The sequence below is a fragment of the Cataglyphis hispanica genome, chromosome 6 (genome assembly GCF_021464435.1).
Source record: "Cataglyphis hispanica isolate Lineage 1 chromosome 6, ULB_Chis1_1.0, whole genome shotgun sequence".
Classification (NCBI taxonomy): Eukaryota; Metazoa; Arthropoda; class Insecta; order Hymenoptera; family Formicidae; genus Cataglyphis; species Cataglyphis hispanica.
The window spans coordinates 4237654-4256150 of record NC_065959.1 but is presented as its reverse complement, the minus strand read 5'-3'; the positions used below and the strand labels follow the sequence as shown (position 1 = coordinate 4256150).

The 18497-nt window shown below is 27.7% G+C and overlaps 3 protein-coding genes across 4 annotated transcripts in view; 1 reads left to right on the top strand and 2 right to left on the bottom strand.

Moving 5' to 3' along the window:
• The window catches only part of LOC126850298 (tachykinin-like peptides receptor 99D), a 79036-nt gene extending 70723 nt beyond the window's left edge, over window positions 1–8313 (top strand). Inside the window, exons 5-7 of the mRNA XM_050593150.1 lie at window positions 1598–1794; window positions 4523–4668; window positions 6110–8313. Of these exons, the coding sequence (XP_050449107.1) occupies window positions 1598–1794; window positions 4523–4668; window positions 6110–6231 (465 nt within the window). The 3' untranslated portion in view covers window positions 6232–8313. The remainder of the gene's footprint in view (window positions 1–1597; window positions 1795–4522; window positions 4669–6109) is intronic.
• Window positions 8314–8460: 147 nt separating this feature from the next.
• Window positions 8461–9960, bottom strand: LOC126850355 (peptide deformylase, mitochondrial-like). The gene is made up of 3 exons (XM_050593255.1): window positions 9643–9960; window positions 9081–9458; window positions 8461–8960 (listed from the first exon to the last, which is right to left on the bottom strand). Exons 1-3 carry the CDS (start codon window positions 9871–9873, stop codon window positions 8850–8852), a joined length of 720 nt encoding a protein of 239 aa, XP_050449212.1. The 5' UTR covers window positions 9874–9960; the 3' UTR covers window positions 8461–8849.
• A 1391-nt stretch (window positions 9961–11351) lies between these two features.
• On the bottom strand, window positions 11352–18155 carry LOC126850266 (cytochrome P450 4C1-like). 2 transcript variants are annotated; one of them, XM_050593089.1, is made up of 11 exons: window positions 17999–18155; window positions 16347–16527; window positions 15459–15568; window positions 14583–14673; window positions 13896–14090; window positions 13300–13366; window positions 12966–13092; window positions 12757–12838; window positions 12547–12659; window positions 12211–12448; window positions 11352–11753 (listed from the first exon to the last, which is right to left on the bottom strand). In XM_050593089.1, the coding sequence occupies exons 2-11, from the start codon at window positions 16516–16518 to the stop codon at window positions 11419–11421; spliced, it is 1530 nt and encodes a 509-aa protein (XP_050449046.1). In that variant the 5' UTR covers window positions 16519–16527; window positions 17999–18155; the 3' UTR covers window positions 11352–11418. The 2 variants fall into 2 exon arrangements, with proteins under 2 accessions (XP_050449046.1, XP_050449047.1); XM_050593090.1 differs by lacking the exon at window positions 16347–16527 and having other exon boundaries at window positions 17999–18103.
• Between the last annotated feature and the right edge of the window lie 342 nt (window positions 18156–18497).

The window sequence follows — 18497 nt, the reverse complement described above, 5'->3', positions numbered from 1 at the left end:
TCGCAAAGCCTCCCAGACACTTGCCGAAGGTCGACATAAATATTCGGATAGAATATTACGGTCCGTTGCGCTGTAGCAATTTTTCGAGCGTATTTGCACCGGAATATTAAAGTCGTCTCTTCCAATGCAAATTGACGATGCATTGACGAAGAGACGGAAGTATATATATTGATTTTGACGTAGATTATAATCATATGAATCACACAATTCCCCTCGTATATCTTATTCAAATCACACACGTGAGAAGATAAATAAAAATCTCTCTTTCAATTATCTGAGAAGATAATGAAGTAACTATCCTAAGAAATTCAATTTAAGTTATTTCTCAAGTACTTGTCTTCTGCAAACTGTCTTCATCTGATTACAAGAACTATACCTTGTATAATATAAAATAGATCGTTAATTTCAAAAGGAAAGAAATAATCTCTCACCAAATAGTCAAGAGCCTTATATAAGTAATGCGAAAAAAAAAGGATAAGAAAAAAACATCACAATAACAAAAGTAATGAATGTGTTAACATGTTTCGAACACTTATCGCGAATTTAATTACCTATGCAACATTTCGTGCGGGAAGTGCAAATTAAAAAAATATATATTGTAATGTGTGTTATTATGAATCAAAGCTACCGAAATCGAAATAAAGATAATTTACCGACATACAATCGAGTTTGATTCTCGCACTAATAATTAACGCGAGCTTAATTGTTTCACTTTGTTAAACGGGAAATTATAAATGCTTGAATCGATAACGCTGCTACTTTCAACAAGCGCAACATCATTCTCTATACAATTAATTTACAAAATATCAAAGAAAAAACCAGAAAGAAAAGAGTCTGTAGAAAATTCTGCAGATAAATAGTGGATACATCAATTATCGCTTGTTACTGTCGCTCTATAATTAAATCTTATATCTTTCTAACCATAATTAATTCAATCTGCGAGTCCACTTGTTATTTGTCGACACGTTTTTCATAGAATACTTAAATATTAAATATTTGAGGGAAATCCTCGTTCGCGGTATCGAGTGTAACGCGATTAAATCTAACAGGTACTTTCATTAAATTCATCAACAATTTAGCGATATAAAATTATACATTTCACGCACATTTCTATTATGCTTTGTCAAGTAATTAAGCTCATTTGCATATTATAAACTGTTGAATATAATGTTTTTATATTATAATCTCTTCAATTTAATCAGATATGTAAAACTGATTGTTTTGTCTTGTTTCTTGTTATATTAATTAAACAATACAATTTAAATGACATATAATTATAATTTAAGCAATGATAAGTTATTTCCAATTATTTATGATTAACTGAAATTTATGGCAATACTGTGATATAAATTATGTTAAATTATGATATGATGGAAAGAAAATTTTATCAAGTATTATCTACTTCACTTATTTTTGTAGATCTCTTATCTCTATAGTTATCAAATATATGCAATATAAATTACTTCATACATCACGTCTTCGTCTTCTTATATTGATATCTTTGTGACAAAAGGTTTCAAGGTTGGAAAATTTTATCGCGGATAAATGACGACTTCTTAATAATTTTTCGATTAATAAAAAACTCTTCTTATTCCAGGTTGTAAAAATGATGATAGTCGTAGTAGTGATATTCGCAGTATGCTGGCTTCCGTTTCATATGTACTTCATAGTGACATCCTATCTGCCAGAGATTACAAACGAACCGTATATCCAGGAGGTTTTTCTGGGCATTTATTGGTTGGCAATGTCCAATAGCATGTACAACCCGATAATTTATTGTTGGATGAATACCAGGTAAGAGATATTTATGCTTTTCTACTCAATCATATTAAAAGTGCATCATCTTGTTTCTTCGTCACTCTCCCAATGTATGATGTACATTTTGTCTTATCGAATATGTCAAAGTACATTACGTAATTTCGATATATTTATAACAAAAATTGAATTTTCGTAACGCCAATTATATAATTCTAGAGTTATTTCCTAAAAGTCCATCTCCTATTTCGTAAGCTAAGCGAGTATGTAGACATAGTATCGACAAATCCTCTCATTTATTAACAGAGTTCATGAAAGTTTCCCTCTCACCATTTCAGATACCGAGCTTCACTTCGTAAGTTTGCTTTTATCGCGATATCGAGAGCCAACTTCAATTATTCTATGCTAATTAGCGTGGATTTACGCATACAAATTAACTGCAGATTTCTGATCTACAAAATATATTGTTCTTGAATCATTCTAGAACTATATGTATATAATTAAATAATTCTTCGCTCTGAGAAAGTTTGAATTCCCTTCTCCTCTCCGCTGTTTACTATCATTTTTATATGACGCGTTTATTAAAGCGTGATAGACATACTTTTATTTTCAGATTCCTTCAGATTACGTACTATCTTTCAAATCATCGAAATAAAAAACTTATCAAGCGAGATGAGTTCATATATTTATAAAACTATAGAGTGAAAATTAGTTATATATTAGTCATTCATCGCAATCTTTGAATTTAGCTTCATTTTAAATTTGTTAATTAGGAAAACCCGAGTGTCGGCGATTCATTTTGTTGCCGCTATCTCATCGAGAATGTTTGACGAACTGTCGGGAGTTAATCCAACGTAGCATAGAAGATAAGCTCATCCGGCTTTAGAGATACTTATTGAAAGTAGATGGGAGACTGAAGTTATTATAGAACACAGAAAATAACATCGTTGCGCTGCCATTAACGCCGTTTACACAAACGCGACCCACTTTAAATGCCGAATATTTCCTTTCTCCTGGTTAATTGAAACGCGCGGTCAACTAGACCGAGATTCCGATAGAAAATATAAGCGATTCGTGTCCTCGCGAATGGAATGAACCGACATAAATGTTATTACATATATTGTATACATACATACATATATGTGTCGATCTATACTCGTGTATACTTGAAAGACATCGTTAACCGAAGTAAAAGCCACGAATCTTCAGCGAGGAATCGAAATCATTTCGCTTTGCCTGCAAATGAAAATATAAAGATGGTTGTAGTTCTGATCCCAAATATTCTTCTTTTACACAAGCAGCGTACAATGTTTTATTTCATCGACATTGCAAAAAATTTCAATCCTCTAAAAAAATATAATATAATGGAATGACAAGATATATATCTCGCCGCGTGAGCTATGAAGAGCGAATTTCAATTTTTTTAAATCGTTATCGACAAAATATGTTTCGATTTTCATAAATATTCATATAAAAAATAATATATGTATTGGATTTCTGCGCTTAGACCGCGGTCTCATAGTAAACAATAATAATAATAATTTGATATGTTCTTTATATAATAATTGAGCTCTATAATCCATGCATGGGATATTTCCCGGGAGAAAAAATCAGGCAATTTTTGTAAAATGCATTTCTTATTGTTAGAAGATTTCTTCTTTTGTAAATGTAACGTGTAAAAAGAAAGTGGATCATGTAAGAAGACTTAGCGATCTACTATATTATAATTTACTTTTACAGAAAGTTAAAGTGCTAAAATAGAATTTTAAAAAAATTTTTTTCTTGAAAAAATAATGATTTTAATGCATTTCTTAACACTTTTCAATCATTTTTCTTCATTCTTCTTCTTTTCATAACATGAAAAAAAGGCAAATTATAAAAAAACTAAATATAAGAAAACTGCGATTATGGTTACTATATGTTACAATTTTTTTCAGAGAAATAAAAGTGTTAAGCTAACTTTATATGTGATATACGATTTGTATGATATATAAATCGAATGATGATGAAATATTCCTCAAGGAAATTAAACGTTTTACACACACACACACACACACGCACACACACACACACACACACACGCGCACACACACACCACACACACACACACGCACGCACTGCACACACACACTGCACACACACACACGCACACACACACCGCACTACACACTACACACACCACGCACACGCACACACACACACACACACACACACACACACACACACACACACACACACACACACACCCACACACACACACACCATGCACACACTACTATCACAACCACCTCACACTATACTGCCACACACACTACACAATACCACCACCACCATCACCACCACATATATACATATACATGTCTATATACATATAGTGTTATTTAGATCATTCGTTTCTCGTGAGAATCGTAAGACCTACATAAAAAAATTTTATCATCTTCGTCGATTTACAACTTTTTTTCGTGAATGAAATAAAAATGTTAAAGCGGAAGTTATTATGCGATATATGAACCTCTGAATCAAATAATCTTTATTTATTATAAAAAGACTAGTCAATTTTTTATATTTATATCTTAAGATTTTAACAATATATAAAAAATTATACATAGTTATTGGTGTTCTTCGAAGCTTCATAAGATCTTTTTTTAAGAAATAAAAATTATTTAAATCAGAATTATTCTTATATCGTGTGATATGGTTTAATCTTGAAAATAAATTCGGAATTCTCCCAATATGCTAATTTCACTGCGTGTTTTGTGCATCGCAGATTTCGCCGTGGCTTCGCTCAATTCTTTTTTTGGTGCCCATGGGTACGAGTGACGACGGAACCGTCCCTATCGCGTTCGGAAGCCGTGACATCCCGCTACAGCTGCACCGGTAGCCCGGATATGCACACCAGGATATCGCGGAATGGTACGTCTTCGTGCACCAGCTCAGAGTACGCTTGTGACACCGGCTCCACGACACCTAAAAGTGAATCGCAACCTCATCCCGAGCACGCTAATCAAGCGCGCAGAAACGTGCAAACCTCCCCCATAGATTTGTGCAATTTAACTCCCAATGTCATCGTCGACAATGTCGGCGACGACGGCATGGTTGTCGCATCCAAGAATTGCACATCATATATCGATTATTCCATGTAAACTGATGCATTCGGATTTAGGGAACATTTAATTTTACATTTCATATCTAATATATTTAATTTTACATTTCATATCTAATATATTTAATTTTACAATTTATATCTAATATATTTAATTTTACAATTTATATCTAATATATATATATAGAATCTCTATATTTGTATGTGTGATTTTTGTTTCGTTAAAAATGAAGATACATTCAGTGCTGAATGTTGTACAATGCAGGCTAAATTCGTTTCGCTTGGTTACGTATCGATCTCGGCTCAGTAGCCTAGGCCAGAAAGGCAATAAGTGTGATGCAGAATAAACTGTAATTATTACACGTTTTTCATTTGTTAACATCATTAACTCGCGAGAGATATATTTGCAAAATCAGAAATTTAGTCTTTGAATTCCTAATTCCATATCAATTCATTTTTTAATTAAATTACGTTAAGAAAGAAATATATAATTATAACGCGTTATTTTTCAGTGAGTATTTTTTTTAATTAATAAGTAAATGTTTTTTTGTTCTATAAAGCAACTGCTTCAGAAGATAATTCTATAATTTGCGATATTTATAAATTCAAGATAGAAATCGATTTATAATTATGTATAATGTACGTTTATATTTTATATGAATTTATTTTACTTTTTTTCCTATATACAATTTTTTTATATATTATACATTATATAAAATTAAATAAATAGAATTCTATCTTGAATTTTATCTTGAATAGCAAATAAATAATTTAAAGCGAATTGTAATTGTTGTTACATGATAATATTATATATATATATATATATATATATATATATATATAATTAATATTAAATTTATAATTAATTTTCGATATTATCTCATGAAGCTTTATCAAGTTTGTTTCAAATACAATACATTTCATTCCCTCGAATATTCTTGTCAGTTTAGTTATGTTATAAGTTCTTTTTTTAAACATGTCGCAATTATAGAATGTTGGCATATAATAAATGCATATAACATGCATATAAAATGCATATATATATATATATATATATATATTCTTTTAATTTTTTGCGTGATTCTCTAATTATGAGCAATTAACGATCATTTCGCGGCAAATTACATCGTAACTTACGATTGAACACAACAGGGCGAAACGATTCTATTAATTATCATAATATATTGGATGTAGTACGACACGTAGCAATCGATGTATCGAAGCAAACAAGCCCTATTTCTAATTCGATAGGCACGGTGCGAATACCGCTGCACCTACAATCAATGAGAAGTGGAAACGACCGGCTGTTGGCTCATCATCGAGGTCACGGCAGAAAGTGGAGGACCTCGCAGACCAGAGGACATGTATCCTGACAGGAGGAGGAAAATTCTCAACAACAACGAGTACATACCTGGATATAAGAAACTATCCCTAGTCTCTTCCTCTCTGTCTGCGCCATCGCAGCTGTGCTTAATTACATCCTGGAAACAGTGACATTTCTTGCCGATCTCAACTTGTCACTCTGTAACATACCAAAGACATTGTTATTTTATTTCAAAAACATTAATTGAGTTTTTCTGATAACTGGATGCTAATTGTATATTTGTGTTATTATTGTATGTACAGAACGTATAATTCAAAAATTGTAATTCTGTTGGTCATAATTGAATTATCCCGCTAATGATGTATCATTCATAATCATATAAAAAAGATGGACGGACCAATATTGCAATTTCCAAAACATTAATAATGTTTTTCAAAAACGGAAACATTATACGATTCGCGAATAATTGGTGTTAGAAGAGTATAATGTTTACATAAAAAAATAATGTGTAACGTACATCGCGTAATTGTCGTGTTCCTATGTGTTAATCCTTCTAAAAAAATTATAAAATCCAAGATAATGTTGTAAGGCTTAATCTTGTTGAAAGATAAAACACTTCTCTTCAATCAATAAGCTTAAGAATAAAAATCTCATGTATTATATATTTTACACTAACAATAAGTGAAAAATCAAATGTAGAAACTTTTATTTAAGATTATACATCTATCTTCACAACCAACTGCAATGGATTATAAGCTTTTCGTTAATAAATTAAACGTTGTAAATTATGTGAATATGCACAGTAAATGTGGTTGTGAACACGTAGATAATCTGTAGATAATCAGCAAACTTTTCTCACACAATATTACTGCTTATTTGCAAAAGTTTCAATTTCAATCGCTTCATTTATTCATGAAATAATAATTTAGAAATAGCACACATTTTTTTTAGATATATTGATATCATAAAACCAGTTCGAGGTTTTTAATAAACTTTAAGAAAAAGATCTTGTTATATTTTAATATTAAAATGTTAACAAATGTTTTCTTTATTTTATCAACTACTGTAATTTGTATAGTATGTATTTTAAAGAAACTTTAATCATTGTCTCTTTTAGATATATAATTACTCTATTAATTCTCAATTTGACAATTTAAATATGGATTCAAGAAAAATGTCTGTAACTTCTCTTTATGACGGATATGTTTTGTTTAAAATTTCAGATGTTGTCGGAGCAAGAAATACTCTGGGAAAACAAACGCTTTTTAAGATACGATTTAGATGTATATACACGTCACATATTAGCATAATTGTAATAAAAAGTGTATGATTAAGAAAATATTCAAAATAGTAATTATTTACGAATAAGAAGATAACAATCGCGCAGCTAAAAGATTAGATTATCAAAACAAGCAAGCATGCTTCATCTCTCTAAATGGTCCAAAACAATTCTATACACAAATGACGCGCTGAAACAATAAACAGAGTATACCCGGAACCAAAAAACTTTTCATACCGCTGCTGTTGTGATATTTATAACTCGCTTTTTCTATCAACCTATCAACTCGTTTTAGCTGTTCATAAATTTCTATCTAGATGAAGTTCATTCTAAATAAAAATAGACGGGTAAGGCTTTTTTATTTAAAATTTCTTTCCTTCGAAAAATATAAATTCCACTATGTAATTTGAGAAAGAAAAATTTATGAGATGATATATTATTCACATACATTTTTAAAATATTTGAAAAATTAGAAAATTATTTCTTGTTATCGAGAAATGCAATCGAATCAAATATATAATAAAAAAAAATCATAGATTATACATCTGCATTAATATAGTATCTATTTTAATATCGTATCTCAAAGACCATTGAAAAATATAAGCAAGGTGATAGAATATAAAATAATTAAACGATATTCAAAGTTGCGTTAGTAAGATAGCGACTAAATGTAACGTAAAAAGGTATAATAGCCCGTATAGATTATAAAATCGTGTAAAAGCACGGTTCATATGAAAAAATATTTATTCTCTTCATTCGATATAGCTCCGCATACCTGTAATCATATGTCTAATAGTCTGCTATAATTGTATCTTAAAAAATGCGTAAATAAAACATCTAATTTTTTATGTAGCTATTGTATTTCGAATCAATATGATGAAATATAAACACATACATGTACTATAAACAATAAACATGTAAATATAAACAATTTTTATTATCAAGATAAATCATTATATGACAAATCATTACATGAAAAATTATTAGACAATTTCTTTAAGTACATGTTCAAATGTTTAATAAAACAAACTTTTTAATTTACTAATCGAAGAATATTAAGATTATTATCAAGAAATATTATTTAGTATATTATCAAAGAATATAATCAATTCATTTTCTATATTTTATAAATAAAATATAGATATTATATTTTCTTTCACGTCTATTTTATCTACAAATGAGAACATATATATGAAATAAAAATAACAGCTAGGAGAGATTAATCTGCAGAATAATACTAATTAGATAACAATTAAATTATATAATTTAAATTTATGTCAGTTTCACATGTTTCATACATATGCATCACATTGTGAAAAAATAAACACAATTTAATGTTTATGTAAATACTACATCTATTTCAGTCAAAATAAATAATAATACACATTTTATTTTTTCGGCAAATAACTCAAGTGCATTTTGCCGCCGCTTTTGTTAATTTTTTCCCAAGCCGTGCAATGAAATGTGTTTATATCCATTTTATCTATGTACAATTTTCCCTAAAAAATAAAAAAAAAAAATTACTTTGTACATTTTTATTCTACATATTTTTTTTGTAATATTCTAGATAATAACATAGCATTATATACATGAAGGTTTTTCTCTTCTTTAAATCTTACTTGTAAGTGATCATATTCATGTTGTGCTATTCTAGCAGACCATCCACGTCCTTTCCATGTAAATTGCTCAGCAGAAGCATTCAGAGCTGTAATTTCTACTTCGTAAGCTCTGGGTACAGCAGCAGAATATCCACGAATGCTCTCACATCCTTCATGAAGAATGATAGGCGTATGATCTATAACTTTTAATTCAGGGTTGATAAAAAGTGTCATTGGAATGATTTCCACTTCATGGACTTTCTTGATAACTTCATGAATCGCTTTCATATGTTCCTCAGTGTATTCTATAGCAAATATTTGCCATGGAAGTCCAATTTGAGGTCCGGACATACCACATGCTTCATAACTCCTCATAATGTTTATCAAATGTGTGATTACCTAAATGATCAACAGCAATGCAATAGCATTTTTATTTGTATATTTTACATTGAATCATGAGATTTTTAATTTATTATAACAAAATAAATTTCCTTACATCATTGCCTTACAAAAATATTTTATTCTATATTTGAAAACTAAGAAAATATCTACTTACTCTTATAAACCGACATTACAATAATACCTTTTGAAAGTCCGCCAATTTTATGACTTCTGGTGCTATCTTCATGGCGTGGCCACGTAAAACAGGATCGCCAACTTGACAAACGTGTTCATACGGTAACCTACTGGAATTCGTGCCCAACAAATGTTTGACTGTTTCTTTCAGCTTATGAAAACTTACAAATCGTGGATTGTTCTTTCTAATGGCAATAACACGCGAAGCCATATTAGCGAAATGATATGATCGAAACATTGTACACTATTATGCGTATTTCTTGTTTATTTTCTACCGGACAACCTAAAATTTAGGTTATCACGCGTCTATGATGAATATTTTCACTATTATGTTTCTAACCCTGATGATGACGAAATATTCAAGAGACATGCGCTACACGCAAGCGATTGAAGATGGTACGACTGATTATCAATACATTATAATACAATAATATGATATTACATCGATTTAAATTTAATAAAGCACAAATTTAATACACCAAATATAAATTATTAAGTTTCAGAATAACAATAAATTTTTATATATAATACTTAATAATCGGCATTTTCACTCCACCTCGATGAAAAAATATAATCTTTGAAGCATATTATATATGAAAACGGATGATTGTGTCGAATGATTCCCGATACAGAAAACAACACGATGATACGGATCGTAAATACCGAAATCGCGATATTAATGTATAGCAATGATATATACTTACGTTGAAGACAAATACTTTACGCAACACTTGCTTTATAATTTTTCGCGTAAAATTCATACTGCGACAGTGACGGACGCACAGAACGATTTCAAAACTCTGCGATCCACGATCCACCGCGGCTCGTTCCCCGTGACTATAACCGTGGAATACAAAATCGAAGAGTGACACTGGATAATTTTAAATTTGCATTAAGCCAATATCAAACTGTTGCATTGAAGACTAAGATTGCATGAGACCAACTAGGACAAAAAAATTTATCTTACTCTTTTCGTTCTAATTAAATGCAATCTCAGTTTTTTATCTATATTGTAATTTAATCCATACTTTAATTATAAAGAGAGAGGAATTAGGCGATTTACAACTCGCAAGATAAAAATGTTTTCTTAATTTTACGTATCACATATCTCAATGCATATTTTAATATATATATATTAAAAAATTAAAATTTAATAATATTGTTACGTTATTTAGCAGAATGACTTCATTATTTTGCAACTTTATTAAAACCATTACACCACTGTATTTATATTTATACTTTATATATAGTAATCTTTAATATATCCTTCATATACAGCAATCTTTAATATTCTTTTTACTATCAGTTTATATTGGACAATATAGATAAATCAATAAATGAAAGACCGAAATTAAGATTTAATTAATTTGTACAAAAAAAAAAATAAAAATTTTCTGACTGATCAAATCTTATGCAATCTCAGTTTTTAATATATAGTCTTATATTATTTAAAACGAGTTTAAAATCATCGAGATACTTATTAACTCTTCAATTTGGTATTTTGTGATTATTGTCAAAATGCACTGCAACGGATCGTAAAATTCAAATAGCTCTAATTTTCGCATTTAATTTATTACTGCAAAAGAATTACAACAAATACCACATAAAGTATTCGTCGTAAATATACTCAACGTAAATATGCATATATAAAATTTTATTATTATATGCCAGTATCATAATTTTAGTACTTACGATCCGTTATCATATCATCCTCCGTATGACTAACATTCAAATTATATTTCAAGATATACATAAAAGAGTACATAGTAGTATCATAGATTGATTATTTTTTTGATGTGAAATGGATGAATATTTCTTCGCACGGTCGATAAATGAGAGTATTGCCGTATTGAATAGTTGTTTTTAAACTTTTCACTCTCCATTTTCTTAAAATAGCTGTTAATACTGTTTTTTCTTCGAGTAAAGCAAATCTCTGGCCGATACAGTTTCTTGGTCCAGCGCTAAATGGAACGTAAGCATATGGATTTCTATGTTTCGAATTATCCGGAAGAAAACGATCTGGATCGAATTTATTTGGATCTGTCCAAACTTCCGGATTTATGTGCGTTAATGCGATATGCAATACGACTGTAGCTCCTTTTGGAAGAGTAAAATCATCTAAAATAAAACAGATTGTATAGAATGTATTCTGTCACACATCCGCATAAAATTTTATATCGATAAAATATTTTTATTGCTTAAAATTAAATTTTTGTGTAGAACTGACAATATAATATTATTTACTTTAAATAATTTGTGATAGAATTTAATTTATAACAATAATATTCGAAGAATGGACACACATACATACATCTATACATAATAATAATAAATAAAATTTTGTCTAAAATTCTGAGACTGTCTAAAATATATTTTAAACTATTGGTCATTTGAAACATTTTTATTAAGCTTTTAATAGATAAGAAAAAGAGATATCTCTCTGAAGCATATTTTCTTTATTAGTTAAATAAAAATATTTAATCGTTTTATAGCAAATTTTATAAATCTACAGATTAATGTAAATATCTTAAAATTTTTTTATCTTAATATTAATAGAAATAAAGTTCTGTCATACCTATTTTTACATCTTTCTTTAATCTTCTTGTTATTACAGGTACACTAGGGAATAATCTAAGCGTTTCTTTTATGATCCTATCGAGATATTTTAATTGTGACAATTCATTTAAGTTAGCTGGTGTCTTTGAATCTTTGAAAACTTCCTCAAGTTCTTCATGAACTTTTTCTTGATGCTCGAGATTATTGCCCAAAAGAAAGAGCGTCCAAGTTATCGCAACCGCAGTTGTGTCGTGACCCTTATTAACAATTTACAATTTTAAAACACTCAGTTATAATAACATTACCAAGCCTGATAAAAAAAAATTTTGTTAAATTTAAAAAATTTTTCTCTCACCTCGAACATGAATGTGTCGACTTGTGCCCTTAATTCATCATCGTTTAATGGAGTTTCGGTCTTCTCATTCTGATCTAGTAACAGGTCCAGAAAAGCTTTTCTCTTTCGCTTATCTAACAAAATAAATTTTATAAGAATAATTAAAAAAATTATTCATACAAGCCATCAAAGCATATGTATAATGATAAATTAATAATTTAATAATAACACCTATATCAAATTTGTCATCCTCGTTTTCCGACTTGACAAAACCATTTTCCGATTGTCGTGCAATCTTTCTCTTACGAATCACCTAAAATTTATCATTTATTGTTAAACTTTTTAAATCCAATCAAATAAAAAATAGTGTGCATAATTAATTTGTTAGAATTCTGCCAATATTTTAATATATTACAATATACTATTAGCGTCTTTTTTACCTCTTTCGTAAATTTATGTATTATATTAAGTCCTGAATTGTATTTTATTCCTGAAGGCACTAAATTATACAACCAATCTGACCAAAGCCACGGTTGAAAAATTCGGTCAGCTATTAATTTAGAACCTCTAAAAGTACGATTAAAACGGTAAACTGATATATAATATTATATTATATTACAGTATATTAATATTAATAAGATATTAAATATATTAAATATAAATTAATCAAACAAATATTCTGTTTAAGATCTGAACAAGATCTTCTTCATAAATCATTAATGTTATTAACAATTTTATTATTAACAAAATAATGTCACTCGTGACTTCTCGAACCTATGTATTGTTGTGGTATACTCAGTTTCAATTTCTTGAGCATGTATATCCACACCCATTGCCGTTTCTGCAAAATAATTATTTATTATCACCATAACTCCTTTGTCAAAGTATGCTATATTACTTACAAATTTTATTAAAGAATAAAATTGATACCTATCTCCCGAAAATAATATTGACTCGAATAATTAATTTTGTTATACATCGAAATTAATACCGACATAAAATTTTGCTTATATTTAAATATCTATGAGAATAAGTCATATTTATTCTCACAATTATATAAAATGTGATGTAAGGTTTGGTTTTTGCGTTTGATTTATATATACAATGTCGGAAATCGAAATCATCGAAATTATACTGATATTGTAATGATTATGTGATATAATCACGATTTTTGAGCGACAACTTCTTAAGAAAACATTTTTGACTCATGTTTATAGGAAATTTTTTGTTCAGAATTAAATTTCCTATAAGATCTCAAAGTCTGGTTAGAACGTTCAGTTACACCCGGTATATATATATATATATATATATATATATATATAGATGTATATGTATATGTTTATTTATTTATTTATTTTATTATTTATTACCACATATAACGTCAAGCGCAACATTGTTAGCAAACGGAAAAATATTGATAGGTTTTCCTGGGTTCATTGCTATTTCTTTTTCGAGACATTTTGTCAAGATCTGTGCTTTTTCAGATATAATCACCGCAAATCGGTCCAATATAGCAAAATGGAACGTTGGCCCAATGAGTTTTCTATCGTGGTTCCATTGTTTTCCTAAAGTAAGATCAATCAGCGATACATTTATATGTTAAAAATATTGTAAAAGAGATAAAAAATATGAATGCGCATAAATAATTAATATAAATAAAAATGAAAAAAAAAACCAATTTTTTATATAATTTTTTTATTGTATTTTAGTTTTGTATTTCTTACATATTGTCACTGAATATTTGTATAAATAAGAAAAGTTCCATGAATAACTGAATAATATTTTAAAGTGCGCCATTCACATATATATAATTAATATTAATGTAAAATTAGTTACTTAATTGGTCACACAAGGATAAGAACCAATATATTTTTTTATTTTTTATCATGGTACACATATATACAAGTTTGCGTATTTAGAGTGAAATTTTGTTTCCTTGTGATTTGTTCAAAATGCTTTCACGAATAACGATGTATCAAAAATGCATAATCTAGTGTAAGGTGTAATATACTTTTTAATGAAATATTAAAAATAGATGTAAAAGAATTTATAGTTACCTGTAGAAGTTAGAAGCCCTTTGCCTAACCAAGATTTCATCATATCATAAGGAAAACCTTTGTCAATATTTTCGGTGCTGGATAAAATGATCTATAAAAATGTATTTTAAAAAAATATAATCATGCATGTAATAATTTATCACATTTATGTTAAAACAAAATACCTTTTTACACATTTTTAATTTTTTTAATAACAAGGTTTTATAGCTCAAAATTTTATTCCATATTTACGATTTATCTTTTCGTTAATTACATACATTTTTTCTGATGTAGCATTAAGAAAAGATATGGTATTTTATTATTTTTATTTATATTCTAAATATGAAACCGATAATTGACCAGATCGCTAAATTAACTTAAAATGTATAGTTTAACCATGAACTATCTCACTTGAAAGATGGAGTTTTTTTTCGACGCAAATATAATGTAGTAGTCGCAAATATATATATATATATATATATATATATATATATATATATATATATATATATATATATATATATATATATATATATATATACTTATTATATATATATATATATATATATATATATATACTTATTATTATATTACACTTATTATTATTATAAATATTTTGTTGCAATATTAAATAATTTATTATAGTAAAATATGGTCATATTTTTCATATATATAGTAGTAAAAATTGTATTACTGATCACTAACAAAATTCTTTTTCTCTATTACATCAAGAAACTTTTTAATAATGTATTTATAAAAGTATGCTTTACTATTGAAACAAATTTCGTTTTCTTATAATATTAAATTACTATTTATACATTTACATCACAAAAAAAATAACAATCGATATTTTACTATAAGATTTTATGCCATTAGCAAGATTTTTTTCAATCTTACCTCTAAAAATTCAGGTTTATAGATATTAATGAACGGTTTTATGCCAATCCAAAATATGAAAATTCCGTTTTTAAATTGAAACATACGTTGCTTTAACCATTGTATCCGATCTGTAAATAACACATAATCATATATATTCAGTATTTATTAATTATTATATTGAATTAAAATAAATAACAAATTCCTTATTTTAAAATAATAAAATAAAAGTTTATACAAGACTCAAACGATAAATGTTAATAAATACAAGAAAGAAAGGCCAATTGAAGCCCAGACGCGGTATTTAGTGTGCAATAAATGTATGCTTTCTTAAAAAATAATTTTAATTAATAAATAAATTATATAAAATAATTAAAACCAAATGTTTTGACCCATTTCGGATCCTGATCAATGGAAATAATTAAAATTAAACGTATAAAAAAATATAAAGCGGAGTAATAAATACGGAGCACAATGGTAGATTTATAATAATGTTAAAATTACATTACGCTTATTATCTAATAATTTGTAAATGATAATATGTTTGTCAGATTTCGTATTGGCAGGGCTTATCACAGCCACTTGGTTTTGCTTTTAGAAAAATAGTGGAGGAATCAACAAAGATCTCATCTATATGAAAAATACGCTAGTAAATATCTAAATGTCATATATAGCTAAAGACATGTGTCCGACATAAGATGCTGAGAAAATTAAAATTATAAAAGGGTAACAAAATTAATAAAAGAAGTAAAATAATATAATTGCAAAATTCGATAAAAAAAGCTGCGACTAAAGCGTGCTCCAATTGGCCTCTTCCTCTTATGTATTACATGTTTTAAATTCTTTATTAAAAATATATAAATAATATTTGTAAAAGCATATAATAGCAATATTCATAAAGTTCTTCACCATAATCCGTCAGATTCATTAATTCAAATGCCACGCCAAAAGGAAATCTACCGATTTGAGGAATATTTTTTAAGTTTCGTCGAAAAACATACTGATAATATATTGTCGATATAATTGCGGGGATTATTAAAACAACAAACAAGGCGCACAATATCAAAGAAATTAAGTCCATTCTTATAGCCTGTAAATATATTAAACAGTTCAAATTATCATATATGTAAATGCATAAATTAATATAAATATTTTTTAATGTAGAATTACATTGAAATTTTACACATTGCTAAATATTTCATTGACACAGAGTTTATAATATTATTATCTCTAATAACTGAAAAACTTTTATAAAGATAAAGATATTGAAGAAGATTAGATATAATGTGTATATATATTTGTATACACATTATGTATATATATATATATATATATATATATATATATATATATATATATATCATCGATAAAAATCGAATCTAAAATCAATGTTGGTGAGAATATTTCAGTGAAATATTTCTCGATTATTTCTATGTAAATCGTTCAAAGTAGAATCTGTGCTCATTAATCAAAAAATTAACAAAAATCTCAATAAATTATTTATATTTTATTTTCTATCATAATTCATTGACATCTTTAAAAAGTTTTGCAGTTTAAAACGTATATTCTTTTTTTCACAATAATTTAAAGATGTGACATGAGCGTTTACAAATTACATATTAAATCAATATTGCAATTAAAATTTTTGATCAAACATATATTTGTGCAACAATATAAGCGCTTCATCATCATTAATTGACATATGTATATATAATCGAATTGCAAAAAGTTATGATTCGTAAAATGTTCAATATATACAGTGTTAATTCTGTTTTTAAATAATTATTTATCTTAATTTTAAATAATACGATTTAAAGAATCGAGACAGTAAAAAGAAATATTGGTGTTTTATCATAAAGTATTTGCCAGCACTTTGTTTCATGAGTATTTTATTAAATCACATATTAAATTCGCGTGAATTAATTTGCGTCTTGAAAAAAATAAAAAGCGAAACCATGAGTTTTAATTAAATGATACTGAAACGATATTGCTGCGTTTCACTAATTATACAATATCAATTTATCATGCTTTATATATAAATGTAGTATAATTAAATGCAGAAAAATAATAGAAAAAAAAAGATAAGAAGAAAATAGATACTTTGAAAAAAAATGTTTTAAACACTTTTTTTAAAAAAAGAGCAGAATATTAAATAATCACATCTTCTTGATCTGTGAATCGATCACAAAATGATACTACTATCTTAATTTTTATTATTCTCGACCCATATATAAATAGATAATGTATGCCTAATGTAATTACATAATGTAATGCAACAAAACCGAATCATTTATTTTTGATATGATCTTTCTTCAATTGTTTAAAATATTTTTGCACGATTAAAAAAAAATGCTGTATTGAGTAAACTGTGTGTTCTTTGATAACACGATATGAGACAGAAACCGATACAAATCATAATCAATTGCATAACAATGAAATACGAAATAGAAACCGATATGAATCATAATCAATTGCATATATGTAGTCTTTTAATATTTATTATAAAGATGTTATTATAAAAGAATGATGACCGGGCCGGTCATCGTTCTTTTATATATTACCTCGTGGTTTTGCTTAATTTTGTTTAACTCGTTTAATGTTAAATATCTGATACAAAAAGTGATTAACACAAAAAAACGACGGATTAAGAGATCTCTGATGACACATCTACACTCTCTCGTTTCTAATTCGCGACTCCCTCGGGTCACTCGCTCGTCATGTTTGTATCTCTCGAAATCGCGTACCACGACGTTATACATATAATATATACGCACCAAGTTCAATATCCTACATATACATAGTATATTTAAATAATAATTTTTAGCCCACATACTTAAGAAATGCTACAATATGCACATAAGCTTGATTTCAGTCAATATGTAAGTTGTAATTTCTATTTTTATCACGTAATGTAATATAACTTCACGCAATTTTTTTGTTTATTTTGCTGATCATAAAATGATACTGCTACCTTAATCTTTATGCTATCTTAAAATTATTATATATCTTTATTATTCAAGCAAATTACATTATTATTATTATCTGACTTTGCATTTTCCC

Excerpts from the sequence above, each read along its gene's own strand:
- LOC126850355 (XM_050593255.1), bottom strand. The coding sequence starts at position 9,873 with ATGTTTCGATCATATCATTTCGCTAATATGGCTTCGCGTGTTATTGCC. Across the intron at positions 9,459-9,642 it reads AATTGGCGGACTTTCAAAAG|GTAATCACACATTTGATAAA; the intron begins GTATTATTGTAA and ends TTGATCATTTAG. Across the intron at positions 8,961-9,080 it reads ATGAATATGATCACTTACAA|GGAAAATTGTACATAGATAA; the intron begins GTAAGATTTAAA and ends TTTATTTTTTAG.
- LOC126850266 (XM_050593089.1), bottom strand. The coding sequence starts at position 16,518 with ATGGACTTAATTTCTTTGATATTGTGCGCCTTGTTTGTTGTTTTAATA. Across the intron at positions 14,674-15,458 it reads ATAAACCTGAATTTTTAGAG|ATCATTTTATCCAGCACCGA; the intron begins GTAAGATTGAAA and ends ACATTTTTATAG. Across the intron at positions 13,367-13,895 it reads TGCGCTTGACGTTATATGTG|AAACGGCAATGGGTGTGGAT; the intron begins GTAATAAATAAT and ends ATTATTTTGCAG.